Source organism: Protobothrops mucrosquamatus, unplaced genomic scaffold, assembly GCF_001527695.2.
Source record: "Protobothrops mucrosquamatus isolate PMUCROS unplaced genomic scaffold, P.Mucros_1.0 scaffold_150, whole genome shotgun sequence".
In the NCBI taxonomy this organism is placed as follows: domain Eukaryota; kingdom Metazoa; phylum Chordata; class Lepidosauria; order Squamata; family Viperidae; genus Protobothrops; species Protobothrops mucrosquamatus.
Window position 1 is genome coordinate 202,947 of NW_015386226.1, and position 16,186 is coordinate 219,132.

The 16,186-nt window shown below is 44.3% G+C and overlaps 2 protein-coding genes across 2 annotated transcripts in view; one reads left to right on the forward strand and one right to left on the reverse strand.

Moving 5' to 3' along the window:
* Positions 1-2,874, forward strand: part of HMGCS2 (3-hydroxy-3-methylglutaryl-CoA synthase 2) — a 36,732-nt gene extending 33,858 nt beyond the window's left edge. Inside the window, exons 8-9 of the mRNA XM_029284824.1 lie at positions 740-865; positions 2,768-2,874. Coding sequence (XP_029140657.1) covers positions 740-865; positions 2,768-2,874 — 233 coding nt within the window. The remainder of the gene's footprint in view (positions 1-739; positions 866-2,767) is intronic.
* An 11,788-nt stretch (positions 2,875-14,662) lies between these two features.
* Positions 14,663-16,186, reverse strand: part of PHGDH (phosphoglycerate dehydrogenase) — a 33,452-nt gene continuing 31,928 nt past the window's right edge. Inside the window, exon 12 of the mRNA XM_015819774.1 lies at positions 14,663-14,885. Coding sequence (XP_015675260.1) covers positions 14,731-14,885 — 155 coding nt within the window. The 3' untranslated portion in view covers positions 14,663-14,730. The remainder of the gene's footprint in view (positions 14,886-16,186) is intronic.

Here is a 16,186-nt window from a genome sequence, read left to right on the forward strand (position 1 = left end):
CTCTGCACCTTAATACTAAAATGCATCCTGTATATCTCCATCAAAATCATATTTCTTACTTGCTATAGTTACAATTCCCAACAGTCCCTATATACATCCCTGAACTAGAAACTGAGTTCAAAAGTAGGAGCATGCAAATGATTTCATGAAGATGGGAATGATAAGCATGCATCAGCAATTCCTATAGCCTACCCCTTCACAATTTAGTAAAAGTAAGGAAGATTTGTCTGCCACAACTTAAACACCTCTCTTCCATGCTTGGCCTCAAGGAAAGCATCTTAGAGCTAGCCTAATATTAGATGAAAACAAAAATGTGGGTGCCTCAAGCAAGCAAGAGAGCACTGCCTTCCTCTAAGTAATGGATCCAGAGTTCTATCCTATTTGCAAGTATTAAGGCAGCCACCAATTTCACTGTATTTGTATTTGTATCTGTTTTTCAGTTCCAAGAGTAACTTTTTAGCTATGTTCACAATTTTTAAACATATTACCTCACATTAACACAAACTTTTCAATTCATACTGTGTGCAAAATCAGCATTTATCAACCTTAGCAATTTTAAGATGAGTGAACTTCAACTCCAGCTGAGGAATTCTGGGAGCCAAAATTCAACCATCTTAAAGCTGACAGTTGAAAAACACTGAGTAAGAGGGTGAAACACTGTCCTACCAGAGCATGAAGTTGTCGTGTCTCAAGATAGCACTAGCTTTCTCACTGAAAGGTATCTGATGTTTTGTTTCAGGCTCCCCTCTGGAGAAACTGGTATACAGCCTTTCAGATTTAGAGATTCGCTTAGACTCCCGGAAATGTGTTTCTCCTGAAAAGTTTAATGAGATCCTGAAAGTCAGGGAAGATACTCATAATTCAGGTGAGCTTAAGAAAACATAGTCTTAGTTTTGTCTTGTGTACACCAATGCCATCCATCTGTCCACTCTCAAAATATTCATGAAAAAAGTGGTAATCTGTGGAGATTGCTGCCCTCCCCAATGATTGGCTTTCAAAATTTGGAACCATTTTTGGAATTGAGGAGAGTGAAGGGGCAAAACAGTACCTTAATACTTGAAGATGCTTCGGGAATTCATTCAATCCTTAAAATTATTGTAATACCATCACAAAAGTGGTTATTGACCTCCCTACTTTCAGAAGGTGTGGCTGAAATGTTAAATAAACTATTGATCCTTTGAGGTAGAAAAGTCCTGAAACAGTCAACAAGAATTCTGGAACTCAGCAGAATCTTGAAAACCTGAAGGAGATTCTTTCTGCCCTTCATATACTAAATAAAATCAGGGTGGGGGAATCTTGGATTTTTTTTTCTTATATCCTCATGTCTATTCAAGTTGATAATATTCACTGAATTTCTTTTTTGAGGACATCTCTGCTCTACAGGAATCCTATACTGCATGATAATTTGGGGATTGCCCTGACCATGTTGATTTCCTATGCCATGACACCCCATGCCCATGCCATGCCATGAGATACAAACATTTCTACTCTTCCTTGTTTTAGTCACTGACCCCTACTACCATGTTTCCACGAAAATAAGACCCACCCCAAAAGTAAGCCCTATCCTGATTTTTTAGGGTGGGCCTAATATAAGCTCTATCCCAAAAATAAGCCTCAGGGAATGGGCGTGGCCAGCACAAGAGGTGGCAAGTGCACATGGGCAGATGGTGTCCAGCAGTAGCCCCAGCCCAAGCGTGAAGGCAGAGGCTGGGGGGAGGCAGGTGATCCGGACATGCTGCGCGGCCACCTGAATCACAGGAGGCTTGCGCGGTGGTACTGGCAGCAGGCAGCGGCAAAGGAATGGGGGTGGGGGAGGCAGGCAATTCTGGTGCAGTGGTGGGCAAGCTGAGAGACGGGAGGACAGAGTGGGTGGTGTGTCAGCATCGCTTGCTTCCCCCCTGTACCTCTGCCTCCATCTGCTGCCAGTGCCATCATGCAAGCCAGGTAGTTGCACAGCATGTCTGGATCACTTGCCTCCCCCTATGCCTCTGCATCTGCCTGGCTCTGCCACACACTATTTGCCCAGAGGGAGACTGGAAGCATCATCTATTTGCAAATGGAGCACTTTGAAACAGGACAAATTGCTCTGTTTCAAAGCGCCCTATTTGCAAGCAGATGAAGCTTCCAGTCTCCCTCTGAGCGATAAGTGTTTGGGCATCTATGGGGAACAGAGCAAATCTCTCCGTTTCCAAGCACCCCATGGGAACCAGAACACTTTTCACCTGGACGGAGAAATGATGGAGACTGGAAGTTTTGTCTGCTTGCAAATGGGGCATTTTGAAACAGAGTGATTAGCAAGTAGACGAAGCTTCCAGTCTCTGTCATTTCTCTGTCTGGGCAAAAAGTGTGTCTGCCCTGGGAAGTGCATCTGCCCTGGGAAGCCCTGTAAACCATTGTGGTCACAGGCAAGCAGATGGTGGGAGGGAGCAGGCAGGCAGCTGCAAAATAAAACATCCCCTGAAAATAAGACCTAATGGGTCTTTTGGTCCAAAAAAGAATATAAGACCCAGTCTTATATTTTTGTGGAAACACGGTGTTGCTAAGTATGCCTAGAATAAAAAGACTACACATCCCTGAACACCAGAATGGAATGCACAGGAATCTCTGCTGGACTTTTGAAGGAAAATTGTAAATGTAAATGTACGTAGTAGAAGGAAGACAAGTGAGCATTGCTTTGAGAAAAAGTGTAGATATCAACACTAACTCTTCATATTGATTTTTATTGATTCATATTGACTCATGCTGATGTTGCTCTATCTTCCCATAGTTGATCACATTCCCCATGGATCCGAGGATGACCTGTTCCCAGGAACCTGGTACTTGGAGCAAGTGGATGAAAAAAACCGCAGGAAATATGCACGAAAACCAGTTTAGGAATATAGAGTTGTCATTAATGAGTTTTTTTCCTGGTAACTCTGAACCGTAGATCTAAGAACTCTTCATAGAAGGGAGATGTGCAGATGGAAGGATCAGTTGCCATATCAGGCAAAAAGAAAAACGAAAATACTTATGGAAATGAGAATTTTGTTATAGTTTGGTAATTGCCTGTCTACCTATCCTTCTGTACAGAAACATTTAAAATAAAGCACATAACTATTAGACTTTTGTAACTGGAAGAGGAATATATCAATACTGTTCTTTCAAGCTATTGTGTGTGCATTGTTCAGTTGGGCAGCAAAATAGGCTGATAAACAAAAGTTGAATGGTTGGTTATTCATAGACATGTACAATAAAGAATAATATCATATCAGAAAATAAAATTCCCACATGGCCTGTATCCCTTCTGCCCTGCTTGATATCAAAACAAAAAGTGAAGAAAAATCTTACAAATACAGGTACTCCTTGACCTACGACCACAATTGAGCCCAAAATTTCTGTTGATAAGCAGGACATTTGTTGCTTAAGTGAGTTTTGCTCCATTTTACAACCTTTCTTGGCACAGTTGTTAAGTGAATCACTGCAGTTGTTGAGTTAGTAGTTAAATGAATCTGGCTTTCCAATTGACTTGGCTTGTCAGAAAGTAACAAAAGGTTAGAGTCTGTCCCATATTTAGAACTTTCATCACTATTGTATTCTTTGCTAATTTTTTCACATTTTAACCATAAACAATCTGTCATGTAGATACATAAATAACTTGTTTGAGTCACATATTAAGAACAAACTGCCCTTTCTATATGCAGATACTCATTACTCACAATTCTGATTCTCTAATCTCTGAATGGCCCAGTTGCTTTTTCTGTACTTTCATCTTGCTAATATCCATTCTTCATATTATTCAGCAGAATAGGTTCCACCATTAGATCACATTTATTCAGAAAATTACATGATTTTTCCCAAATTCATTTTCACTTCTTTCATTTTTACCATAGACTGGAGCAAACCTATCATCAGCCTAAAGATACCAATTTTCAAATGCACCTTCCACAATCTAGATGGTACCAATTTATATTTTGTGGTACATATTTTAATTCATTCATTAATAATTAGATTTATACCTTCACTTCCTTGCATATATTTTATCAATTTTACTTCACAAAAATCAGATGTTCTTCATTCAGGTTTATTACATATTTCCCACTGTCATACAGCATATTTATGATTCATTTTATTCATTAGCTATATTATTTACTCCACTTACATTTCTATATCTTGTATATGCCAGAGTCTTTATGAGTAAACCTCTGGTATCCGTGGCTTGGTCAATACAGGCTTACATATATATTTTAGTAAGATAGAGGTGTTGATAAAATCGCCAGCCTTAATCATGTTGTTAGTTGCGAAGTCGTGTCTGACCCATCGCGACTCCATGGACAACGTTCCTCCAGGCCTTCCTGTCTCTACCATCGTCTGGAGTCCATTTAAGCTCACGCCTACTGCTTCAGTGACTCCATCCAGCCACCTCATTCTCTGTCGTCCCCTTCTTCTATTGCCCTCAATTTTTCCCAGCATTAGGCTCTTCTCCAGTGAATTCTTCCTTCTCATTAGGTGGCCAAAGTATTTGAGTTTCAACTTCAGGATCTGGCCTTATAAAGAGCAGTCAGGGTTGATCTCCTCTAGGACTGACCGGTTTGAGCGCCTTGCAGTCCAAGGGACTCGCAGGAGTCTTCTCCAGCACCATAGTTCAAAGGCCTCAATTCTTTGGCGCTCAGCCTTTCTTATGGTCCATATTTTCACAGCCATACTTTGCAAAACCATGGCTTTGACTATACGCACTTTTGTTGGCAGGGTGATGTCTCTGCTTTTTAATATGCTATCTAGATTTGCCATAGCTTTCCTCCCCAGGAGCAAGCGTCTTTTATTTCTTGGCTGCAGTCCCCATCTGTGGTGATCTTGGAGCCCAGGAAAATAAAATCTGTCACTACCTCCATTTCTTCTCCATCTATTTGCCAGGAATTGAGAGGGCCGGATGCCATGATCTTGGTCTTCTTAATGTTGAGTTTCAAGCCCACTTTTGCACTCTCCTTCTTCACCCGCATCAAGAGGCTCTTTTGTTCATCTTCGCTTTCTGCCATTAGAGTGGTATCATCTGCATATCTTAAGTTGTTGATATTTCTCCCTGCAATCTTAATTCCAATTTTTGATTCATCTAGCCCTGCCTTTCTCATGATGTGCTCTGCATATAAGTTAAATAGGCAGGGCGACAGTATACAGCCTTGCCAGACTCCTTTCCCAATTTTGAACCAATCAGTGGTTCTGTGTCCAGTTCTCACTGTTGCTTCTTGACCCGCATATAGGTTTCTCAAGAGACAAATAAGATGGTCTGGTACTCCCATCTCTTTAAGAATTTGCCACAATTTGTTGTGATCCACACAATCAAAGGCTTTAGCATAGTCAATGAAGCAGAAGTAGATGTTTTTCTGGAAGGAGCGTTGGCTTACCTGAACGCCTTTTCTCAACATGATGAGGAAGAATCCACCAATGGGTTATTTCAGTCCTACTGCCCAATCAGACCAAGTTGTCAAGTTGTCACGCCTCCTCTTTGTCTGGGACCTCCCAGTTTTCATAGACGGCGTAGCCAATGACAACCGTACGACGTGATGACTCTCAAGCAGGCAACAAAGAAAAGAAACAAGAACAAAAACTCAACCCGGACCTGACTGACTAATAAACGGGAGGGCGTGGATTCTTCCTCATCATGTTGAGAAAAGGCGTTCAGGTAAGCCAACGCTCCTTCTCCAACATGATGACGGAAGAATCCACCAATGGGACATACCAAAGCTTCCGGAGTCCCTAAGGGCAGGAGTCAGTTGTGGCCGGACCCCCAGACGGTGTGACTACTTGTTGTAAAATACGCCTACCGAAAGCGGCTTCGGCCGACGTGAATTTGTCCAAGCAGTAATGCCTAATGAAAGGCGAAGGTGATGACCATGTCACTGCCCTGCAAATGTCCTCAATGGATGCCTGGGTCGCCCACACCGCAGTAGTGGCAGCACTGTGGGTAGAGTGAGCCGTCACATGAGGAGGAATAGGTAGGGCCAGTGAGACATATGCGCTGGTGATACAGGCTCTAATCCATCTACCTATGGTGGAAGCTGACACCTTCTGACCTATTGAAGAAGGCTGAAAGGACACAAACAGAGCTTCCGACTTACGGAAAGGTGCCGTACGCTTGATATAACATCGCAAGGCTCTCCGTACATCAAGCGTGTGCCATTGCCGTTCCATGTCATGTGACGGGTGAGGACAAAAATCTGGAAGAATGACCTCCTGTGCCCTATGAAAAACTATACTGACTTTTGGAATAAATGAAGGGTCCAGGCAAAGAATCACCCTGTCCTCATGAAACTTGCACAGGTCCTTCCTGACTGACAAGGCGGCTAACTCCAAAATGCGCCTGGCTGAAGTAATTGCAATCAGGAAGGAGACCTTGAGAGACAAGTGTCGTAAGGAACACATTTTGAGAGGTTCAAAGGGAGATGAAGTCAAAGCCTGAAGAACCCGAGGTAAGCTCCAAGAAGGGTATCTATGAATCACAGGGGGCCTACTATTAGTGACTCCCTTGAGGAAAGACCGTATTGTGGGGTGCCTGGACAAGGACTCTAATGAGTCCCACGAGAGCACTGAGGAAAGTGCTGCTAGCTGTCTGTGGATAGTGTTGGGCGCCAACCCTTTTTTGACGCCATCAAATACTCTAGCACCCTGGGAATGGTTACCTGTGACAAACTCACCTGATTCCTGTCGCACCAATGACAAAAGCCCTTCCACGTATGGTTGTAAATACGGTTAGTCGCCGGCCTCCTGGCCGCCTGGATCATATCTATCACTTCCGCCAAATATGATTCCCTAGTCAGGGTGCGGCGTTCAAATGCCAGGTGGTCAATTGAAGCCATTGGGGGTCTGGATGTTGAAGATCCCCCTGTGTCAACCGTATTCGGTCGTCAGGAATCCTCCACGGGTTTGAGACTGAAAGGCCCACCAAGTCTGCAACCAAGGCCTCCTGGGCCAGTGAGGAGCTACAAAGATCACCTTCGCTTGCTCCTCCAGGATCTTTCTGATAACTGCTGGAAGCAGAGGTAGTGGGGGGAAAGCGTACAACAGGCCTTGCGGCCACCGGCTACACAGGGCATCCACCCGCTCTGCTCCCCGGGAGGGGAACCGAGAAAAGAATCTGGGCAGCTGGGCATTCCCCGGCGAGGCGAACAGGCCCACTATCGGACGACCAAATCTGTCCGAGATCTCCCGGAAGACATCTGGATGTAACATCCACTCCGAATGATCCACTAGTGGTCTGCTGAGGAAGTCTGCCTGCCTGTTTGCCTCTCCCGAGATATGCTCGGCCCTGATGGAAAGCAGGTGTTTCTCTGCCCAGGAGTTCAAGGCTCGAGCCTCTGTCATGAGAGACTTGGACCGGGTGCCCCCCTGACGATTCACGTGGGCTTTTGCAGCCATGTTGTCCGTTAGGACTAGTACGTGTTTCCCCTTGATTGTTGTGTGAAAATGTTTGAGAGCTAGATGAATTGCTCTGAGCTCCAATTTATGCTGTGCCTGAGGTCTGTCTGTGACCACTGACCCTGAGCCATCTGGGATTGGAGATGTGCACCCCAACTGAAGAGACTTGCGTCCGTGGTCACCCTGACCCGACTGGGCTCTTTGAATAGAGTCCCCTTGTGCATGGCCGAAGAAACCCACCAGCCTAGAGAGAGACGCACCTGATGAGGAACGCACACCAATTGGTTGGATGTGCTGGTGTGCTATCTCTGATACGGGAGCAGGAACCACTGAAGGTCCTGTGCGTGTAACTGGGCCCACAGTACTATTGCAATGCATGATATTAACTTCCCCAGGAGCTGAGAAAGTGTGGCCAAGGACACGGTCCTGCTTCTGCGCACTCTGAGTGCCAGGTCTCTGATGCTCGAGCGTCGCTCCTCTGATAGGTACACGTGACAAGCTTCCGTGTCTATCACCGCACCCAGATGTAATAGGCAGGTAGAGGGAGTCAACTGGCTCTTTTTGAAATTTATCAGGAACCCGTGATTCTGTAGGGTGTTTATTGTGAGGGCTAAATCCGACTGGGCGTCCGAGACAGACAGGGACTGGATCAGAATGTCGTCCAGATAACACTGTACCCGTACAGGGACTAACCTTAAATGAGCTGCCAGCACTGCCAGGATCTTGGTGAAGACTCTGGGTGCTGAGGATAGGCCGAATGGGAGAGCCCTGTACTGAAAGTGGTAGTTGAGGTAACAGAATCGCAGATACCTGTGATGGTTCAGGAGGATAGGAATGTGTAGGTAAGCCTCCTTTAGATCTATAGAGGTCAATAGATCCCCCCGTCTTATGCTGGCTAAGATGGACTGTAGCGTCTGCATTTTGAACCTTCTGTATTGAAGGTGGAGATTCAGTCCCTTGAGATCGAGGATTGCCCTCCATCCCCCTGAAGACTTCGGGACTACAAATAGAATGGAGTAATACCCCAGTCCCACCTGATCCAGGGGGACCTCCTCTATAGCCTTGATGGAGAGTAAATGCTGGATGGCGTCTTCCATGAGTCCTCTTTTTATAGAGTTTCTCATGGTTGGGCAAGACACAAAATGATCTATTGGTATGGATTTGAACTCCAGGGACAGGCCTTCTGTTATGGTGCGCAGAACCCAGATGTCTGTGGTCGTGTTTTCCGATTGGCGGATAAAACGCGTAAGTCTGCCGCCAATGGGGGGGGTCCCCTCTGAGTCACTTGTTGCGACGGAAGGGGCGACCCCCTCTGCCATGAAAGGACTGTTTGTTTTGGGGTTGGTACCTGGTTCTGCCCCTATAGCTTGTCCTGTCAAAGGAACACTCCTGCCTAGGGGCTGGGGGCCGGTAAGGTTGTGCTGGCTCCATCACGGTCCCAGTCCGAAAGGACTGCCGGCGACTGTAAGGGAGGAAACGTCTGTTAGTTCTCCGTGCCAAATGAGAAAGAACCTTTTGCTTTTGCTTGTTCTCGATGAGATATGGCGTTAGGGCCTCCCCAAATAGTTTGCCACCCATGAAGGGGGCAGTGGCCGCACACCACTTATGTTTACTCTCAGCCCTCCAGTTTTTGAGCCATAGAAGCCTCCTAGCTACTACGCTGGAGGCCATTGCTCGGGCTGAATGCTTGGCCGAATACAGGGAGACATCCGCCATATATTCGGATGTGGCTATTAATTTGGTTAAATCCTGATGGATTCTAACCTCTTCCAATGGAATCCTGTCCTGCAACTGATGAAGCCAGGTAATTGAGATCCTGGCAAAAAAGGATGTGGCAGTTGCCGCCTTTGTAGCCCATGCAGATGCCAAATGGACCTTGCGGAAGGCCATTTCAGATTTTTTATCTTCCGCCTTAAGGGCGTCTGAGACGTCTGCTGGGAGGCTGGCAGTCGAAAAGAGCGGGGCCAGTGACTCATCTACCTTTGGCACCTCCAATAAATCTGCCAAATTCTTGGCCACATCCACTATCTTGTGCTCAGCCGTTCCCTGGGATGGTTGAGCAGCCGGTGATTCCCACTGCCCCTGAATATTTCTGAGGAATAAAAGAGGACAGGGAATTTGCAGGTGTTCGTCTACAGGTACCGCAAAAAGGGGATTAGTGTCCTGATCAGATGAAGGTTGAGGGGTTGGGACCGGATGGGAAGAAAGCTTGCCCGCTGTACAGGCTCCGCGCAGTAAAGAGGGGAATAATGAAGCGTTGAAGAGCTCCGCCATGGGTTGTGATTCATGGGTAGGTTCCTCACAATCTGACCAACCATCCCTACCACCCTCATATTCCGACATGTTGGAAGAGTCGGAGTCAGGAGAATAGGCAGGGGAAACCATACCTGACCTATCCAGTGGAGGCCGTGCAGAGGTAGTCGGTACAGAGGAAGAAGACCCCGGAATAGGGAACGCCTGTTGTTGACCCGCTGACGCCATGGCCTGGAACACGGCCTGCGATATCCACCCTTGGAGCTGGTCGGAGAAGGACTGCTCCAACGGAGGCCGTAACCCTGCAGCAGTTGGTGAGACAGCAACAGTGGGTGCTGTAGATGGGCCGGGTAAATCAAGGTCCTCCCCAAACAGAGGTGGTCCTACCTGACCAAGGGTCTGAGTCGAGACCTGCAGCTACACATTCTCCGGCGACCAAGCTCTCGATGTGGATGGTAGAGGCGTCCCCGTGTCAGGTGGTGTGGAGGTTGACAGAGTATGACCTCTTTCAGCAGACAAGCGTTGAGCCCAGGAAAATTGCTTCTCCAGGGCTCTGTGAGTACGGTCGGCCTGCCTATCGCTTGCCTTGCCAGCCTTCCTGCCGTACTTCGATTTGGCTTTGGCCTTGCCTCTAGGTACCCCAGGTGTTGGCTCAACTTGGACGGAGGTAGTGTCCATGTCCATAGGCGGTGGCTCAGTGGTTTCTGCCATATTTATCGAGTTGCAACCCCGAGGTGACCCTGGGACTGACTCGGTCTGCAAGGGACGTCAGGAGGCCCCCCCCCTGAAGAGGGACTGACTTCACGTGGATAGGCGTGAGCTGGCCCACTGGCTAACCTGGTCTCACGCCTGGCGCACCAAGTTGGTGACGAGATCACACGTGTCCCACAATAGTGGCGATGGTCAGGAACTTGAAGCAACCACTAGATGCCGAAGGGCAGATATAGGCAATGTAGCGAGCAGGGCCTGAAGGACCGTTGCTTGTGCAGTGAGTTCACACCTTGTAGATAATGGATATCTTCAATAGGAATGATAGATTCTGAAACACTTAAGCTCAATGAGAAGTGAATACAGGTAATGCAGAGACCTATGAAATTCTATGCAATTAAACAGAATTATACAGAATAATTTAACTGCTGCAGGCAGAATAAGCAGTCGCACAAAATGGCTCCTGGCCCGAGTGTGAAAAGGGCGTTTCCCTATTGCCCCAAAATGGCGGACACCCTGAGATCAGGTACTAAATGGGAGAGAGAGAGGTGAGGAGGAAGAGAGGAGGAGGCACTTGGGATCTTTAATGTAGTTAAAGGGGAACCCAGAAGGTAAAGAAGGCCAAAAGCGAGGCTTTTCTGCAATAAGGGAGCGGTTTGGTAAATCGCGCCTAACAGCTGTTAGGCGCGCAAACTGCTCACCTCCGAAAACAAATGAGGCTTCCTCCTCTTCAGCAGCAGCCGAAGGCAAGGCAAAAGCTAGGCACGATTCCCCCTTCCTCACTGTTTGAAGCCAGCCACCCAGCTGTGCTTCAGGTCGAAAAAACTCCAGCAAAGGCAGCTCTGTGAAAAAACAAAATGGCGGCCGCGAGCCTTTCTGACCGGGCCCGGTCAGAAACGAAACCACGAGGCTTCAAAGGTGCAGCCACCAGCCAGAAAAACATGCACGCGCTGGCTAGGGGGTTGTAAAAAACAACCTCAAAGCCCCCTTTAAAGAAATATTCCCCCCACTTCTGCCAGAAAGGGAATGGAATGGCTCAGCAAAATAGCTGAATTCAGGGAAGGGAAACCACTCCCCCAGTCCTGGAGGGAAACTAACCCTGAAGGGAAGGGGAAAGGAATAAGTATTTCCTGAGGGGAATAATCTCCACTATTCTCCCAAAACTTCAGAAGAATCCACCAATGGATCAAAAGAAAAGTAAAATCTAGCCTGACCTGCTCCAAACAACACAGAGAGTCAAGTTATCACGTCGTCATGGGCGAAGACCAAGATGAAAACTGGGAGGTCCCAAAGAGGAGGCATGACAACTTGACAACTTGGTCTGATTGGGCAGTAGGACTGAAATAACCCATTGGTGGATTCTTCCGTCATCATGTTGGAGAACTCCCTAGCTTTCTCCATGATCCAGCATATGTTAGCAATTTGATCTCTAGTTCCTCTGTCTCTTCGAAATTCTGCCTGTACTTCTGGAAGTTCTCAATCCACGTACTGCTGGAGTATAGTTTGTAAGATTTTAAGCATAACTTTACTTGCATGTGAAATGAGTGCAATGGTGTGATAGTTTGAACATTCTTTGGCATTGCCTTTCTTTGGAATTGGAATGTAAACTGACCTTTTCCAATCCTGTGGCCACTGTTGAGTTTTCCAAATTTGCTGGCAAATTGAGTGTAGCACTTTTACTGCATCGTCTTTTAAGATTTTGAATAGCTCAGCTGGAATACTGTCACCTCCACTAGCTTTGTTGTTGCTCAGATTTCCTAAGGCCCATTTCACTTCACATTTTAGGATGTCTGGCTCAGGGTCAGTGACCACCCCATCGTGGTTATCTGGGACGTTAAGCTCGTTCTTGTATAGTTCTTCTGTGTAATGTTGCCACCTCTTCTTAATCTCTTCTGCCTCTGTTAGGTCCCTGCCATTTTGGTCCTTTATCATGCCCATCTTTGCATGAAACGTTCCCTTCATACTTTCATACCTGTGCCAAATTCAGCATTCCCACTTACAATACTAATATGTATTTAGGATAGATGAAAGCATGGTAATAACAGAAAAAAACCTTGCATTTATTTCTATTTAGAATCTTTCATCCTCATGGACAGAATCAAAGTAATAGCTTAACAACAGGAAATAAAGGTAATCCAAGCTTTTGAAGATGGCTGCTGGATTTCTATTGTACTGTAGAATCTCATTGCTTATTCATGCTTGCTATCAGGACTCCAATTTACCCCTGTATTTGTATCCTTAGGCTGTATGTGGGGCAAATTTCAACTTTTGTATTTTGTGATTGTTGAGTTGCCACGGTCACCTGCCACTTATCTTAATATCTGCCTCAATTATATACCTTTCTGAGTTTTGGGATGGGTAAGAACAATAGTACATGTATAATGATATCAAGAAGCATCTGTCATGTCGTATTATTTCCATCAGATTGTGGGTCACAAGTAGGTAATAATGCATTGCCTTGGTCATACTATAGCAGATATGTTATTTTTGGCATCCCCACAATTTGTTGTGGATACTTGAGAGTATGAGTGATTTAAAGAAGTATTTTTATTTTGTTAGGAATGAAAATAGTAGTAACACAATATACTTCTGTATGCTGAAAAGATTACTGTGATTAACTGCAACCTGGGTTTAATTCAGAACCCACATTTTCCAATATATCAATTTAATACCAAGCTCCATGCCTCAGCTTTACAGTTTTATTCTTTAATTTTTTTGAAATGCTGGGAAATTAGCATGCTACAAAGGAAAACATCTGTCTCAAACTATCATATTTATTTCTGGGTAGCTCTCATAAAATTTTATTTTTACACTGTGTTGATCAGCCCAGAGTTGATCTTGCTTGAGGCACAAATGACCAGGTTCAAATTATCCTATTTTGGACATCTTATGTGAAGATCCAACTCTTTGGAGAAGGCTCTAATGCTGGGAAAGATAGAAGGAAAGAGAAGAACAGAAAGACCCAAAGTGAGGTGGATGGATTCAGTTACAGTGGCAATGAATGCATCATTGGGAGACCTGAAAGAATAGGTTAGGGATAGATCATCATGGAGTACATGTATCTATGTGGCTAGGAGTCAAAAATGTCTTGATGGCACATATGTGCTGAATGCCATTATTACCTTAAAGATTGGCTATATTAAACAAAACTTTCAGAACTACATGTTTATTAGTTTTTCAAAAGGATCACCCAGCTCTAACTGCATGTTTTATAAGAAATTCAAGCAGTTAATTTTTTAAAAAAAATGCTATTAAAAAAAAATAACTAATGAAGAATAGTGTGTTTTAAGCAACTAGTGCCTGTTTTAAAGAGATGGGTGTTGGGGAGTTATTGATATTTCAACCAGATACTTGAGGCATGAATATGGGAAACTTAAGGGATTAAGGAAGTTATGTAGTAGGACTGGGATGGAAAATTTTATCTCCAGTTAAGCTTAAAATAGCTGTTTTAAGGGAGCGGATGTGAGGTGCAAGAATTCAGGAACCAGGATAGAATTCAATGGTACTACAAGTTTATTGCATGCTACCTATACACAAGAATCTGATCTACTAACAGTCAAAGCAAATTGGCACCAGATAAGAAGTCAATGGACTTCAAGGGGGACTGGACTTAGGTCATAGGGGTATAGAGACTCCAAACTGATGATGCATTTGATCCTACCCTCAGGCTCAGCCTGGTCCTCTTCTACATTAGAATTATGTTCTATAATGTTTAAATTATAGAAAATATTGTTTGATAGCACTCAATATATCAATGCTTATTACCTTCCTAAAATATTTAGGTCCATGACTATAAAAAGATAATCAGAGGACTAAACATTTCTGTGTACTAATAAATAAGTGAAAAATGGAGAGAATTTTCTCAAGAAAAAAATGAAAGTTCCACATACGTCTGCAAAGGATGCTGGTTTCCTGAAAATTTTGTTTCAGATATTGAAGGTGGTAACTGGGTCACTCACCCAAGATACAAATCCTCTGAAGAACTGAGGTATAATTTTTCCCTGAGTGTGAAATGTGCTGTGTGCTTTGTAAAATACTGTCTTTCAGACTAACTTCTAAAAAATGCAATGTAGAAATAATATTAAAATGAATCTGTTATTTGCAAACAAAAGTAAGAAATGTATGAATACTGAATAGTAAAAGCTACACATTCTGTTTTTTTCAGAACTAAGACCCAGCTTGAAAGTTTTATATCAGTAAGTAGTCAGGAAGAGCATTTCATTTCTAACACTGAAATACATCGTCAAGTCTCTCAAGGACAACAACTGTATCATACATAAAAACGATGATACACAAAATCATTTTTGCATTATTTTTAATTAGATTTATAAGATTCACATTGCAGAAAGTGGTGGGCCCTGTCAGGTTCTTCACCAGAACTTAAAGTATCACCTGGAACACTTCTGCCAGAAGTGATTTGAGTTCCTGTAGGTTGTGTAAAGCAGAAGATAGACTCAGGACATTCCACTCGTGTCCACTCTTAGTGCTGGAACGGTGATAGCACAGCAGCTCTATTTTGGTCTTCCCTAGCAGATCTGAAATCAGAATAACACCCATTCCAGATAGCTGACTATGCATTTGCAGACCTGTAATCCTCTAAGCCTACACTGCTAAATACTGGTGCTAAAACGCAGTGATATTTTTTTAAAAATAAAAGATTTCTATTTTAATTTTAAAATACTTCAATAAAGGAAAAAGAAGCCCAAAAGGTATACCACTGTTGTCACACTCCCTTATGCACTGGGAAACTTTTTTTTTTTAAATCCTACTTCATAATGGCTGCCTATCATATTATAGCACATCTTATGAGTTCATTACAAATTTCTTCCCATACAGCTAATCCTTGCTTAACAATTCTAACTGGGGCAGGAATTTCTGTTATAAAGCAGTTATTACATGAAACATGTAATATGTTGGCAAAAAACAGCTGTAAATGGTGAAGGATGGCAAAAATAGGTGCAGTGCAGTCCAGGATGATCAAAAAGGCAGCTATGGGGGGAGTTAAAGCACACATTGTGACAGTAAATGTGGATGGGCTGCTTGGTGCCTGAAATTTAATCACATGACTACAGGGCTGCAGTAACCATAACTTTGAGGACCAGTCATAACTACCATTTGTTCAGTCCTGCTATAGCTTCAAACAGTTAGTGAATGAACAGTCATTAAGTGAGGACTACCCATATTTTCCTCCACCCCAAATCCCATAAGCAGATCTACCATACTGATCACATTATTCATTAGATCATGTTTAAAGTATCTTCATACAACTATTAATTTTTCACCTGCTCTTTATCATGCCTTGGAGCACTTATTATAAATGTTCTTCTAAAATACAATGTTATTCATATGTAGCGGGGACTGCCTGAGAGTGCTTGCAGGAGCTTGACTGGGAAGGGAAAGATTGGGACAGCTGCAGTTGGCTTGGGTGTGGCTGGCGTGAGTGGAAGGAGGAAGGATAGAAAAGGGAAGAAAAGGAGAAGGCCGGGGTGGTTGGAGTTGAGAAGGGAAGGTCTGGAAGCTTATTTTATTTTTCTATCAAGGGTATTTTAAATAGAGGCTAGATAGAGTGAAGTTTTATTGCTTCCTCCATGGGAGGATATCTGAGACGGAGGCAAGCGAGAGTGTGAAGTAAGGGAATTGGCTGGGGTTTCTAGCCTCGGATTTTAATAATAAAGAGTAAGGGAGGGGGGTGGTTTTGAACCCTGAAACCTGAAGAAGAATCCTAGAGAAGAAGCACCAGGAGGAGAGAGACTGGTGGTGCCAACTGTTGCTGTGGACTTTGGAGGCATCTGGACTGTGGCCATCGCTGCTGGCATAGGTGCTGGGACATTGTGGG